Source organism: Nicotiana attenuata, unplaced genomic scaffold (assembly GCF_001879085.1).
Source record: "Nicotiana attenuata strain UT unplaced genomic scaffold, NIATTr2, whole genome shotgun sequence".
Classification (NCBI taxonomy): Eukaryota; Viridiplantae; Streptophyta; class Magnoliopsida; order Solanales; family Solanaceae; genus Nicotiana; species Nicotiana attenuata.
The window spans coordinates 227,150-243,159 of NW_017671521.1; the positions used below are offsets into that span (position 1 = coordinate 227,150).

General features: G+C 41.6%; 1 protein-coding gene across 1 annotated transcript; it reads right to left on the reverse strand.

Moving 5' to 3' along the window:
• Window positions 1-316: 316 nt before the first annotated feature.
• LOC109208773 (uncharacterized protein At5g01610-like) lies at window positions 317-2,195 on the reverse strand. Its single transcript, XM_019371928.1, has 3 exons — window positions 1,925-2,195; window positions 1,476-1,530; window positions 317-848 (listed from the first exon to the last, which is right to left on the reverse strand). The coding sequence occupies exons 1-3, from the start codon at window positions 2,009-2,011 to the stop codon at window positions 475-477; spliced, it is 516 nt and encodes a 171-aa protein (XP_019227473.1). The 5' UTR covers window positions 2,012-2,195; the 3' UTR covers window positions 317-474.
• Between the last annotated feature and the right edge of the window lie 13,815 nt (window positions 2,196-16,010).

Genomic DNA, 16,010 nt, shown 5'->3' on the forward strand with positions numbered 1-16,010 from the left:
ATAGTACCCTGTTACGGTCAGAGACAGATGTGGTGTATACTTGACAAGGTTCAATTGAACTCATAACTTTCGACGCGGAGTAAAAATTTATATGCCAAAATTCATTAAAATTACAAAACTAGTAGATATGAACCCGTAACTTTAAAAATATAATGGGTTCAATGCTAAAATTTTTAAAAGTTGAACCCAAAGGATTTAAATCCTGGATCTGGGGATTTAAATCCTGAATCCGCCTTTGGCCACGGTACAGACCCGTTCGATTACTGGCTGGTGCATGCATTATTTGGTTTTTAGATTTTTACCCCAAAGACATGACTTCAAATCTAGGCTCAGAAGTTGCTACTATCAACAGAATTTTTTTCATAGAGAAGTCATAAGTACTACCGCTACATGGACATCAAGAAAGTGTAAAAATCACTCAAGAAAAACATCAAATTATATGACAAACTCAGTTTTCAGAGTTAGTTGATCATACTAGAATTTATCTACGCCGATTCCATCTCTGAAGACCTCATATGCAGCTCTACTACGCGTTCGCCTCAGCCCAGCAGTGAAATGAATCTCTGTTTTTTCACATAAAACAACACTAACTGTTATCCAAAGGAACATCACCTTTGTTTTCATTCCCTCTATGTCAGCAAAATTTCCCTTCTCCAAATGTCCAGTAACAGTCGTATTAAACCGTACTATAGATGAATCCCTGTAACTAACTTCACAGATCTCGGGTATATGTACAGTAAGTTTCTTCGTCTCTTCATTAAACTCGTAGTTGGTTGCGTCACGAGGGAAAATACCTACTGGAATGTCATACTCCTTCAGCAGCTCGGGCAATGGCTTTTGCACTTTTCCTGGAAAAACCAACATTAAGTAGGCACAATATATATCTACTAACAGTGGCGAAGACAGGATTTTAAATGGATTAAGGAAATGCTAAAGGGTTGTGACTGAGAGTTGACCTGCGTTAAAGCATTTATAGAACCCTTTCTACGAGTGTTAAATTTCAACTTCTTATCTCAAGGGGTTATCCTATTTTTTTTAATATAAGGAACTTGTTTTACCCTCGGGACAAGATTAAATCGTACACAGTCTAACAAGAGGAATGGTAGTGATTGACACAGGAGCTCCTATAAGTGTTCCTATGAGGGTAGCAACTCTGCGACGAATTCTTAACGTGCTTGGAGGGCCAATTGATAATTTAGGGCATGTAAATGCTAGTGCAGTGTCTCCTATTCATAGATCTGCGCCCGTATTATTTGGTGAAAGAGATTCAATTAAACCTCATTGAGCCAATGTAGCTCCACCATTGTCTACTAATCAGCACCCTCGATTCTCGGCTGTGAATAAAAGCCAAGGGTATAATTCTCGAGGACCTTTCATTTTTGGAACGTAGAATGTAAGAGAAATTCATACGTGAAACTTTTCATAAAAGCTAAAAGGGGAGGAGCCAATTTGAGTCATGCAGGCAAACGACTAACCTTTAATCTTGTTCACCAGCTTTTTGGTTCCTCCTGTAATACTGTTTTGCAAGTTCTAATTTGAGGGAAAAGGTCAGTATGAAGAAGAAAATACAAATAAATATAGAAAAATTTCATGTAGCCCCAAATTTACATTAACATTATGATTTGATAAAAATATCTAAATTTGGAAGAATTCTCCAAAATAAGATCACAAGAAAGAACAGTCTAATATTATTGAACCAGATCACAAACAACTCCTAGAACAAACATCCGCTATTAAGGATAAATAAAATTCCATATGAATATACAATAAGAATGTCCAGATTTATAGAACCTTTTAATGATGACACAAACATAACTAAATAATTCCAATATCAAATCCTCCAAAAATTAGATAATGCTTACATTTGTTACGAAACAGAAAATCCCAGAATTAGATATGGGAATGACATGGAAAAAATACTTACATTAAGATCATTGGTGACGGAACTGAGCTCCTTGTTGGCTTTTTGACCAAAATAATAAGAACCTGCTTTGTTAATTATCGAATCCATTATTATATATGTCTTTACAAAATGTAAAATTTCTATAATAACAATCAAATAGGCTGTAATTAATTATCTCTGTATGCAGAGTTATAGAAAATTTCTTCTTCTTTCTTCTCTTCTCTCTAAGGGCAATTGAGAAACGGAAAGAGAGAAGAGGAATTTTCGGTAGTTAATAACAATACTACCAATCCTTTTCTGGCGGATTGAACTATGAGGATAAAAAATGAATACTTAAGCTTTTTGATATATTTAAACATTTTTTTTCTCAATTTTTTAAAATATATATTCTACAATTTAGAGATTATATAAAAGCATTGTAAATTAAGAGGAGTAATTGTTATAATTAAAATAAATCGAGCAAATGACACATTTGGCCGTTCGACCAAAAATAATTATATTCATCAGTTAAATATATAAAAAAAAATATGTGTTTACCCAAAAATCGGATAACAATTAAATTTATATGCGGTTTTAAGAACATGTTATATAATTTGGTACAAATTAAGAAGAATAAATTAGTATTGAAAAATGATAAAAGAGTAAATTCAAACCACACAAATTGAATAGCATTGGCCCTCGAGTTCAGTCACCCTTGAACCAAAAGACATTTCAATTGGCTTATGAACAGAATAACAAGATAATGAAAGCTAGAAAATGACAATATACTTCTTTGTATTGCGTGAATATGATGTGTTTTACAAATGATCTGACCCCCTATATACAGTAGGGGAGCCCTACTCTTAATACAATTCTATATGAGGTAAGAAATCTCATGATTAGCTAATTAATCGGCCTCTTCTTGATACGTGCCTGGATTTTCGCCGTGATCCTCGCCAGATTGCGGATATTTCGGCTCTCCGTTATTTGGCTTGGTAAGCTTCCCTCGATCTCGCTCGATCTCTATCTTGCTCGGTCTTGATCTTGGTCGATCTCGATCTCGTTCAGTCTCTGGGTCACGAGCTCAGCAATCTAACTTTGCACCATGGTTCGATATAACTCGAGATTGAACCTTGGCCTATCATTTTCCGGTCTCGATTAGTCATACAAAAGGGCAAGCCCGATTTTATAATCCCCACGTTTCTCGGAGAGAAGATGACGAGAAATGATATGAATTTCTGAGCTCCGTCTCGATGGTCCATGACGTAAACAGCAAACGTCGCTGATACACCCGATCATGACGTAAGCAAAAACTCGAAACGTCCCGTCGGTACAGTTTCCAAGGATTAAATGTCTGTCAGTTGCTGGTCAGCCACCATGAGTTCTGAACCGTCACCAGCAAGCTATAAGTACTGTAACCTTCACTTTACGTTTAAAGCTTCTCTCATTCTTGCTTCTTTTCAAAAATCTCTTTGCTTTACAATTCTTGTACCCAAATTTCTTGAACTTTTAGCAAACCACATACCATCCTAATTCCATTTTCTTCTGCTCTATAATGGCAAAAACTTCTAAAATTGTACCGCAAAAGGAGGCCGCCTCTTCATCACGGCCTGCCGGCGACGGAGCTACGGCGGAATATCCCCTTGAGGATTTCATTCCGGGAGGGTGCCCTACTATCATCGATTTTAAGATTAAAAGACCTCCTCAGTACCGGGTCGATGTGAACCGGTCTCAAGGTACATATGCACGATAATCGATGACCTCCTTCCCAAGTTTAAAGAGAATTGCCACTGGGTCAATAAACATGTTGTGGTACCTTCACTCGAGGAGTCAATCACTACCCACGTGGAGGGTTTTCTAAGTGTTTACACTTACCCCTTCACATTGGGTCCCTTAGACCCTATTATCGTCGCCTTCTGCAAGAGGTACGACATGACTTTTGGCTAGATCTATCCTTCCTTCTAGAGAACAGTCATCCTCCTCCGATTCTTCGTAAGCAAAATCGAGGGATGTCCCTTCACCCTCGATCAGCTTATGCACCTTTATAGTCCCCGACTTTATCGAGGAGGGCTGATCAAGCTTGCTCGTCGGGCCAGCAAGGCTCCGTTCTCATTCATAGACGAGGCTCGGGACCGAGGATGGATGGGCCGATTTGTTCGAATAAAGGCTTCGGACCTGATCCCCCCCGAAGACATGCCATTTCCTGAGAAATGGAACACAAATAGTAAGTAGTACTTTGCCTTGAATGTTGAATCTTGCTGTTCCTCCTCTTATCTTCTTCCTTATCGATGTCCTTGATGTTGCAGCTGTGAAGGTGCCTGACGTAGTTCCCGAACTCAAGCAATGGGTCGAGGGCCTGGTATCACAGAGACCATACTCTGAGCATTCTTGGATGGAGTTATCGAAGGACCGATGGGAGGCCTGCAATCATGGTAAGTTTCTTTCTTAGAATGGTTATTGTTTAAGCTTCTTCTCGAGCTTACTCATCTTTTTTCTTTTGTAGGCCTCGGGAAGGACGTTGCATGAGGCCCCCATCTGGTGGTGAAGAAGTCCTTTCCCAATCACCTGCTCAGAAGCAGGCCAAGAGAAGAAAATAAAGAGGCTCTGAATTCCCTAAGCTCGAAAAAGAAGAAACCGAAGAAGAGGTCGCACAAGCCTAGAGGAAGTTCTGATGCTCTACCTTTGGACTCAGTCCATCGACTAAGGGATGAGTCCGAGGAAGAAGAACAAGAAGACTAATCGAACTGGTGGCCCGTGTGCGGGCTGGTGTCACGGTAAAAGAAGTCCTTGAACCGATGGGCGTTGGAGTTTAAACATCCCGAGATGAGAAGGTCGGTGAGGAAACTTTTCCTGAAGCTTCCGAGCCAGAAAGGGTCGAGCTCATTCCGGCCCAAGCTAGGGGGTTGAGAGAGAGACCGGAGGCGATGGTTCTCGAGCTGCGAGAAGTGCCCCAAGAGACTACCTTGGAGCTATCGACATCAGCGGGTCCCTTCATATTTCAGACGCCATGATTCATGAGGCCAGTATGTTCAAAAGTCGTTCTTACGAGGAACCTCAAGGGGCGACTGATATCCACGGCTTCTTGGATGGAGTTGATTCCGCTGCTTTGGAAGACGTCACCAGGCTCGGTGACCTGCCGGTGCTAAGGAAGGAGCCGTTGTTGGGTGCCATCGGGTCTTCATCGAGCCCAAAACTGGTGGATCGATTCCCGGCCCCAAGTGTTAATCCTGACTGAAGACGGTCAATAGCTTTATCTATCCCGGAGGATGCCCAGGTTTTCTCTGCCCCCGTGGGGGTCGCTAGTTACCTTCGGTGCTTGGTGACCGAAGAAGATCAAGCAGTGATGGACGAGGTTGAAAACTCCTGCCTTTTCAATGAAGCTCAACAAGCATTGAATCAGGTAAGTTTGCATGTGTCTTTAATCAGGTAAGTTTGCATGTGTCTTTTCTTTTCATATATTCTAACTTTTAAAGTTGTAAATAACCGTAATGTCTTTCTTTATGTTTGCAGGCTTCGGTGTTGCATCACGAGGCTTTCCTCCGATACCGGGAGGAATTAACTCACCACGAGGCCGAGGTCCGGGACCTCACTGAGAAAAGTGACACCTACAAGCTTCTTAGTAAGAAGCTTCAGGCCGATTTAGTAACGGCTCGGGATGAGCATGCCGAAATGGCCGAGCAGGTATTCCGAGTGCTTCACGATAGTGAAGACCAATTGGAGATAATGAGTAACGATCCGATTCTTCAAGTCTGGCAGAGGCTTGAACAGATCGGGGAGCTTCAGAAACAAGTAGATAAAATTCGAGCTGAGGCTGAGGAGTTCAAGAAAAATATGGACATCTTAGCCTCGAAAAGGGAAGCTGCCCAAGCACAACTGGAGTTGGCCGAGATCCAACTCCAAGCTTCAAGAGAAAAGGCCTCGGTGCAGGTCAAGAAAATCGAAAGAGATTCAGTCCCAATTGGGCTTGGCTAATTGTGATAAGGAGAACTTGGGCAATAAGCTCGAGGCAGCCAAATCTGAGGTGGTCATGGACAACACCAAAGCCGATGCTAAAGTGGCCCAATATAAGGTCGACGTCGAGGCAATCCAGGCGCAGGAAAAAGTCATGGTGGATAATGCAAAGTGGCAAGCTCGAAGGAAAGCCCTCGAGGGAGTCCATGCTTAGGGCTTCGATATACAGGCTGAACTCGAGAACGCCAAAGCAGAAGAAGCCAGGGCTCGGAAGCTGGCCTTTCCCGAGGAAAACTCAGAGAGTTTAAGTGAGTCTGAAGGCGGGGTAGATCTCGAGGGCGGAGATGTCGCCTCGGATAAAGATCAGGCTACTTAGGCCTTTATACTTTTTGCCTTTCTTTTGCATCTTTTTTAGGCCGTTTCGGCCATTGTAATTGTTTTTTGAATTAAGCCATTTTGGCCTCTGTAAAAGACTATTGTGTAAATATATACAAGGCTTTATTTTCCCTTTTGTATTTCGAATTTTCCCTTTACTTTATTACTTGTATTAACAAAGGTCGTAATGCCTTAGCATAAAAAGCTTAGGTTGTGTAAGTTCGAACAACCCTACCTTTGCATTATTTTTGTTTTTGGGTCATCTTGGAGGTTCGGGTTACCGGGAACCTTCTCCCAAAGTAAATAACTCAGACCATAGATTTCCAATGGTAGCCTTTAAAACCGGTTATGAAAATTTTGAAGGCTTATTTTTTGTTATGGTTCTCGGACGTCTCCAGGCCATGTTAATGCGGCCGTAGCCTTTTAATTCGGGCGTAGCCTAGTGAGCTTGCTTTCCTGAGTTATCCAGGCTTGCCTAAGATAGCAGTCCCCGAGTGGGTATGGTCATGGCCTTGAAAATTCGGGGGTTGCCTAAGAGGTCGTATGCCCCCGATGATTAATAGTTCGATCTGTTCGAGTTTGTTTTTTGGACAGTAGTCCCCGAGAGTGGGAGTGATTATCCGAACTCTTGTTATAACCGGCCCTTGAGCTCATTTCCTTATGAGATCGAAAGTACGAAATTATAAAGTGAAATTTCTTCTAAGACATAAGATAATTGCAAGGAAAGTACTTCTCTTTATTCTTGTGAAGAAATAGTTACACATGCATACATGTTTTATGCCAGGTGTCACACCTCCTTTTTTACACACCTACCCTGAAGGATAATGTATAAGTGAGTTTTTCCATTTAAAGTGACATTATTCGAAATGGGATTATTTATTTGTTTTTAGAGTCGCCACTTGGGATAGGATTGGCTTTTGGTGTCCCAAGTCACCGGTTTAATTTGAATCCCAAATCGAGGAAAATTTCGACTTCCCAATTGGAGTCTGCGAACCAGAAATTCTGAATAAGGAATTCTGTTGACCCGAGGGAAGGTGTTAGGCACCCCCGGATCCCGTGGTTCTAGCACGGTCGCTTAAATTATTATAAATGGCTTAATATCTGATTTTAATACATATCATCCTATAGTGCAATTAAAAAGAAAAATTATTTACCGCTTTTAGTTAATTTTTACGAAAGTGAACGTCGTTTAAAAATGTGTTTTTGGATCACGTCACATGAAATGCACCCGGATCCTCAACACATTCTTATTCAACGTTTTGGGATTTGGATTTGGGTCACAAGAAATGCACACCCGAGGTTAGGAAAGTAATATTATTAAAATTCGCGCCTAAAGCAACTAACGTGTTGTTAACTTTGCGAGGGCCATGGAAATTCGCTAAATGGCACGCCTCGATTTCTAAAGAGTTAAAATTAATTAAGTGAGGGCCATCAGTTTATTTAGCATGGCACGCCTCAAATTATTCTAAAAGATTGTACTCAACTAAAGTAAACTACGAATGTTCATATTATTACTTTTATTTAACTAAAAAAATCGACCATGGTCACGCGAATTCCCATAAAAATTGGTCGGAAATCTATAGTATTTAACTCTAATGTTTCTCAAGAACTAAGAGTCAATTTCATCATATTTCTTCTCAAACATGTCCACATTAGACGTCTGTATCATCAACCAAATTGGTAACAATTTATTCTAAGGAACGTAATTTCAAAGGTAAAAAAAAAAAAAAAAATTCCAGAATTACCAATTTGCTTGTATTTCCAGCTTGGTAGATTGGAGAGTTGTTTATAGCTAAGAAGGCTACTCAAAAGTGACAGACAACAGCATAACAATACAAATAATGTGAAGGGGAAAGAGTAGGTGACAGCATTCCAAGCTAACAGTGAGATGCAGAGCACATGAAGTTTTGGAGCACAAGGGAATGATCCAAAGCGTGAGTGAAACACCCAAACATTTCCCATTACAAACCATATGGCAAAGAACAATTCTATACAAGTTCGACATCTCTCCAGCAGAGGCGGCAAGGCTCTATGAGCAGAAAACAAACTGAACAGCAGACAAATCAACCGAAAAGGGTGCCAAATAAGGGCTGATGAAGCTCAACAAAACAGAAATAGCACGCAGCGATTCACAACGAAAAACTCAACCATTCGACAGCTTTAGAATTTGGGAAAAGAGTTCCCAAAATCTCAAACCTCATATCTCAGTTTTTTCTTAGCTTCAAATTTTCTAATCAATGAAAGTGTGTGAGTGAGATTTTGTTCTTCAGCATCCAAAGAAATTCGAACAATGTTCAAAAGGCACGGACAGTTATTATGAATTCACCAATATCCTTATTATATCCAATACAATTCGAATTTAAGGTTAAACAATGAAGGAAGATTCAGCAAACATATAGATGAACAAACTGAGGCAAATTTTATAATGCTAGAACATCCGTATGGCAATACATAACCTGAGACTGAAATTAATACCTGGATCGGAAGGAAACAAAGCTGACACAGCTACATGAAAACTAATAGCCAGAAATCTAGAAATAGACGATGAATTATAATCTATCTTCTTTTTATATTCCCAATTTTTTTTTTTAATCTATCTTTTTTTTTTTATTAAAAGTCCTAGAATTAAAAATCCTAAAAACATAAAATTATACTAAATATAAAATTATAAAAGCTACTTAATCCTAAATTAAATGAGAAAAATCAATAAAAAGAAAAGGTGTAAAATGAAGCATTTTTTGTGATTTTTAAATTTTTATAAAACAAGTAACTATCGATTAATCCTAAAAATGTAAAAGTAAGGCCTAAATATTATGCGTGATATTTTGATATTTTTTATGATTTAAATAAATTTAAACATGCAAGAAGAATGCAAACAATTAATAAAATCTATAAAAAAAATCCTAAAAATTGTAAATAACTAAGGAAAAAATCTATTTTCTTGGATTTTGTAGGAATATTTCATATAGGGCAAAAATCACGTGCTTACACCAGGGCTCGAGAAACCTATGTGGACACGGTTAGTTTGATCGTTTGGCCCTTACAACAAATATTACCTATCGAGACCCTTCTATTACGAAGTAATTTCCTCGCAAAAGGTTGATATCCAAGGGTAATGCCCCCCAATATTCGAGGTTGATTGTAGAGGAACCTCGAATACTGTTAGTGCTGTCTTCGACATTGATTCGTGATTTACCTTTGATTCTAAGTTAGCACGATCCACTGTTGCCTCATTAAAAACCTTACCGAAAAACCCAATTGGGACAAAAATGGTTCAAGGGAAAAAGAGTGAAACACGTGCTTTCAGACCTAAAAACTTCGTGCCACTCCTCGTCGATCACCTGCAAGTGTTAGCCCAAAAATAGAAAGAAATTAAATGGGGTCGTACCTTAGCAGTAATATCGTTTAAGATTAGTTACGTTCCAATTGTTCGGTAGTTGTTCTCCACCCATCGTTCCGAGCTTATAGGATCCTTTCCCTGTGATCTCGAGAATCTGGTATGGCCCTTCCCAGTTTGGACCCAATTTCCCTTCGTTTGGATTTCGGATGTTTAATGTGACCTTCCTCAGCACTAAGTCCCCGACATTAAAATATCGAAGGTTGGCCCTTCGATTGTAATACCTTTTGGTTTGTTACTTTTGGGCAACCAATCGAACAAGAGTAGCTTCATGCCTTTCATCCAATAGCTCCAAGCTTGTATTCATGGCCTCGTCATTCGATTCCTTTGTTGCATATCGGAATCTGATACTTGGCTCCCCGACTTCGACCGGTATTAGAGATTCGGCGCCATAAACCAATGAGAACGGGGTAGCCCCGGTACTGGACTTCGAAGTTGTGCGATATGCCTAAAGAACTTCAGGCATGATCTCTTTCCATTTTCCCTTAGCGTTTGTCAACCTTTTCTTAAGGTTTTGGATTATGGTTTTGTTGGTCGATTTGGCTTGTCCGTTCCCACTAGGGTGATAAGGTGTTGACAAGATCCTTTTGATCTTATGGTCTTCGAGAAATTTGGTCACTTTACTGCCGATAAACTATTTTCCGTTGTCACATGCAATTTCGGATGGTATCTCGAACCGACATATCATGTGGTCCCAAATGAAGTCAATGACTTCCATCTCCCTGACCTTCGTATGCCTCTGCTTCAACCCACTTAGAGAAATAGTCAGTCATAAATAAGACAAGTTGAGCCTTACCTGGTACCGATGGAAGAGGGCCGACGATGTCCACCCCCCACTTTATGAACGGCCACGACGATAAAACCGAATGCAGCAGCTCCCCCGGGTTGATGAATCATCGGAGCACGTCTTTGGAACTTATCACACTTTTGCATGAACTCCTTCGCATCTTTTTCCATATCGATCCAGTTATAGCCGACTCTGATTACCTTTCGAACCAATGATTCGACTCCTGAGTGGTTCCCGCAGGTGCCTTCGTAGACTTCCCTCAAAACGTACTCGGTATCTCCCGATCCCAGACATATTGCTAGTGGGCCATCGAACATTCTCCTGAGCAAGGTTCCTTCCTTGGACAAGCTAAATCGGACTGCCTTTGTACGCAGGGCCCCGATTCCTTTGGATCTGAGGGAAGTTTCTCGGTCTTCAAATACTCTACGTATTTATTTCTCTAATCCAAAGTTAAGCTTGTGGAGTTTATTTCGGCGTGACCTTCCTCTACTAACGACCTCATGAGCTGTACGACTACCCCCGAGTTGAGATCGTCATCTTCGACTGAGGATCCTAAGTTCGCAAGGGCATCGGCCTCACTATTTTGATCTCGAGGTTCGTGCTGCAAAGTCCGCTCTTTGAACCGATGTAGTGCTACCTGTAACTTGTCTAGGTATCTTTGCATTCATTTTCCTCTGACTTCGAACGTTCCATTAACTTGGTTTACTACAAGGAGGGAGTCACACTTAGCTTTGATCACCTCCGCCCCCAAGCCTTTGGCCAGTTCGAGACCTGCAATCATGGCCTCATATTCGGCCTCGTTGTCAGTCAATTTTATAGTTATAATAGATTGTCTAACTATATTGCCTATGGGCGGCTTCAGAACGATGCCAAGTCCGGACGCCTTTACGTTCGAGGCACCGTCCATAAAGGGGGTCCAAATTCTCGAAGACTTAATCGAGTTTACCAACAACTCTCTTTCGACTTTGGGTATTAGGGCCGGCGTAAAGTCGGCTACGAATCTGCCAAAATTTGGGATTTAATGGCTGTTTGGGGTTGATATTCGATATCGTACCCGCTGATTTTCACGACCCATTTGGCCTATCGCACCGAGAGTTCGGGTTTATGCATTATATTTCGTAAAGGGTAGGTTGTCACAACACATATAGTATAGCACCGAAAATATGGTTTCAGTATACTAGAGGCACTTAGCAAGGCGAGTGCCAATTTTTCTTGGTGAGGATATCTAGTTTCGGCCTCGCCTAAGGTCCTACTAACATAATAAATCGAAAATTGCGTACCTTGTTCTTCTCGTACTAGGACTCCACTTACCGCTATTTTCGATACTGCTAGATACTAGTATAGTCGTTCGTCTGCCCTTGGTGTGTGAAGCAATGCTCGATAAGTATCGCTTCAGTTCTTCTGAGGCCCGTTGGCATTCTGGGGTCAATGTGAAGTTGTTTTTCTTTTTCAACAACGAGAAAAATTGATGGCTTTTATCGGACGACCTCGAGATGAATCGCCCCAAGGATGCAATGCGCCCGGTCAGCCTTTGTACAACCTTCACATTATCCACTACCGTGATGTCCTCGATAGCTTTGATCTTGTCGGGGTTGATCTTGATCCTTCGATTGGATACCATGAATCCGATAAATTTACCTGTCCCGACCCCGGACGCACACTTTTCTGGATTCAGCTTCATGTCGTATTTCTTCAATATATTGAAGGTTTCCTGCAAATGCTTTAAATGGTCCTCTGCTCACAGGGACTTAACTAACATATCTTCAATATAAACTTCCATGATCTTTCCTATTTGTTCTTTGAACATTCGGTTTACTAGTTGTTGGTAAGTGGCACCAGCATTTTTTAATCCAAATGGCATCATGTTATAGTAGTATGTGCCATACTTAGTGATGAAAGTGGGTTTTTGGTCACCCAGGTCCGTATTTGATTGTACCCGGAATAGGCATCGAGAAAACTGAGAATCTCGTGGCCGGCCGTGGCATCGATCATGCGATCGATGTTAGGCAAAGTGAAAGAATCTTTGGGGCATGCCTTATTTAAATCTTTATAATCCACACACATTGTCAGTTTGTTCCCTCTTTTAGGAACTACTACTACGTTTGCTAACCAATCCGGGTATTTGACCTCCCGGATGGACCCTATTTTAAGGAGTTTAGTTACCTCGTCCTTGATGAAGGCAAGCTTGATCTCGGACTGGGGTTTCCTTTTTTGCTTTACCGGATAGAATTTTGGGTCCAAGATCAGCTTGTGAGTAGTGATCTCCGGTGGGATCCATGTCATATCGAGATGGGACCAAGCAAAAGAATCCATATTAGCTTTAAGAAATTGAATGAGTTTTTTCTTGAGTTCGGGAATTAACTCCGTGCCCAGGTATACCTTTCATCGGGCAGATGTTCGATTAGCATGATCTGCTCCAGCTCTTCGACCGTTGATTTGGTAGCATCGGAATCATCAGGAGCTATAAAGGATCGAGGAACCCCGTAATCGTCGTCTTCGTCAATCCTTTGCTTGCCCAATCGGGTCATGGTTGGCATCGATGATTGCTATTTGGCTTCCTATTTCGCTTTCGAACCTGAGTCCTTTGTCGATGAGAGTGTTGATATTGGAATTACTTCATCGACGACAAACATCTCCTTTGCGGCGGGTTGTTCCCCGAAAACCATCTTTATACCCTTTGGTGTTGGAAATTTTAATACCTGATGAAGGGTCGAGGGCACGACCCTCATGTTGTGGATCCATGGTCTTCCGAACAGGGCATTGTATCTCATGTACCCCTCGATTACATAAAACTTGGTCTCCTGGGTGGTACTGGCTACGTTTACCGGCAACGTTATTTCTCCCTTAGTAGATTCGCAAGCCATGTTGAATCCGTTTTGCACTCGAGCCGAAGGTACTATCTAGTCCTGTAGGCCGAGTTGTTCTACGACCCTCGATTGAATGATGTTGGCCGAGCTACCTGGATCAATTAGCACACGTTTAACTCGAGTTTTATTCATAAGTACAGAAATTACCAGTGCATCATTATGTGGTTGCATGATTCCTTCTGCATCCTCGTCATTGAAAGATAGAGTCCCTTCTGGTAGGTAATCTCGAGTCCGTTTTTTCCTTGTGATTGACACTTTGGTGTGTTTTATCATTGGACCTTGAGGAACATCGACCCCTCCGATGATCATATGGATGACGTGCTGGGGTTTGTCTTGTTCATTTTGTTTGTTGGAGTCCCTGTTTTTGAAGTGATTCTTAGCTCGGTCACTCATAAATTCTCGAAGGTGACCGTTATTGAACAACCGGGCTACTTCTTCCCTCAATTGTTAACAATCCTCCGTCCTGTGGCCATGTGTGCCATGATATTTTCATATTTTGTTGGGATCCCTTTGTGTTGGATCAATTTGCAAAGGTCGAGGCCACTTAGCTTCTTTGATGCGCCCGATAGCCTATACGATGGCAGCCGCATCAACATTAAAGTTATACTCTGACAACCGCGGTGCCTCTTTGGGTCCAATAGGTCTTTCGAAGCCGTTCTTGCTCATGAATCCTCGAGAGTTCTGACCTCGATCATTTCTCCTTTCATTTCGTGGAGAATTTTGCACAGATCCGCTGCTCATACGATCTCCATTATATGGTTGATATCGATCTCTGTTCGACCTTGGTTCTCGATCAATATCCCTCTTGATTCTATCGACAGGTCTGATAGGATAAACGGACGCTGAAGGAGCCCCATGTTGATCTTCCTCAACCCTGATCTTTGATTGATACCAATTATGTACATCGGCCCAAGTAACAGCCAGGTATTCTATCAAATTCTGCTTCAATTATTGTGAAGCCACTGAGCTTCAAACGTTGAGCCCTTGAGTGAAAGCTTGAACAGCCTAATCATCTGCGACCGGTGTCAAGTTCATCCGTTCCATTTGGAATCGAGACCAAAATTCCCTGAGCATTCATTGTCCTTATGCCTTACCTTGAAAAGGTCTGACTTTCTGGTTTCGACCTTGATGGCCTCGGTGTGTGCCTTTACGAAAGAATCTACAAGCATAGCAAACGAGTCAATAGAATTAGGTGGTAAATTATGGTACCATATCATAGCTCCCTTTGATAGGGTCTCCCTGAAGTTCTTTAGTAAGACAGATTCGATCTCGTCATCCTCTAGATCATTCCCTTTGATAGCACACGTGTAAGAGGCGACGTGCTCGTTCGGATTAGTCGTTCCATTATACTTAGGAATCTCGGGCATGTGGAACTTCTTGGGGATTGGCTTTGGAGCAGCGCTCGGGGGAAAAGGTTTTTGTACGAATATTTGGAATCCAGTCCTTTCAATATTGGTGGTGCCCCGGGATTTGATCGACTCTGGAGTTATAAGTTTCCACCTTCTTGTTGTTTGCCTCGATCTTCTTTTCCCCCGACTCAATTCGCGTTGTCAGTTCTTCGAGCATCTTCATGATCACAGGGTTGGTCTCCGACTCTTTCTCGCTTGATTTTCTTGAAATCGATTCGAACCTGTGTACACTTCTTGGGACGGCTCGAGCTCGACCCTGCTCGTTGTGTGATTCTGGTTTTGGAGCTGGGGTATTTCTTCCTGCTGAGCCTGCAACATTTCAAAGATCACCCGCAGGTTGATCCCGCCCTCTTCACCGCCACGTGCGCTTTGAGCGGCTGGTCGAGCACCCCCACGGACGCTGCCTTTGGGATCGACGGCCAGATTTTCGTTAATGGCTACATGTGAACTGACGTCGATTGGATCTGCATCCGAGACTCCATCGAGGCCAACCGGGGGTACATCGCTCTCCGGTGCTATGTTATCATTTTCGCTGTGGTGGCCGAGATCATTGTCAAAGTGTTGGGGTGCTGACTGAGAGTTCGATATTTTTTAGTCCTGTAATCAAAGATACTTCAAAGAACAAGTGTAAAATAGTGTATGTCACGAAAGTTTGTACCAGGTAATTACTATTATCCTTAGCCCCACGGCGGGCGCCAAACTGTTTACCCTAAAATCGGATAACAATTGAATTTATACGCGGTTTTAAGGACACGTGATATAACTTGGTACAAATTAAGAAGAATAAATTAGTATTGAAATTGACGATAAATGAGTAAATGCAAACCACACAAATTGAATAGCCTTGGTCCTCGAGTTCAGTTACCCCTGAACCAAAAAATGTTTCAACTGGCTTATGAACAGAATAACAAGATAATGAAAGCTAGAAAATGACAGTATACTTCTTTGTATTGCGTGAATATGATGTCTTTTATAAATGATCAGACCCCCTTTACATAGTACGGGAGTCCTACTCTTGATACAATTCTATATGAGGTAAGAAATCTCATGATTAGCTAATTAATCGGCCTCTTCTTGATATGTGCCGGGATTTTCGCCGTGATCCTCGCCCGATTGCGGATATTTCGGCTCTCAGTTATTTGTCTTGGTAAGCTTCCCTCGATCTCGCTCGATCTCTATCTTGCTCGGTCTCGATCTCGATCGGTCTCTGGTTCATGAGCTCGGCAATCTAACTTTGCACCATGGTTCGATATAACACGAAATTGAACCTTGGCCTATCATGTTCCGGTCTCGATTAGTCATACAAAAGGGCAAGCCTTGTTTTGACCGTATACAATATGTA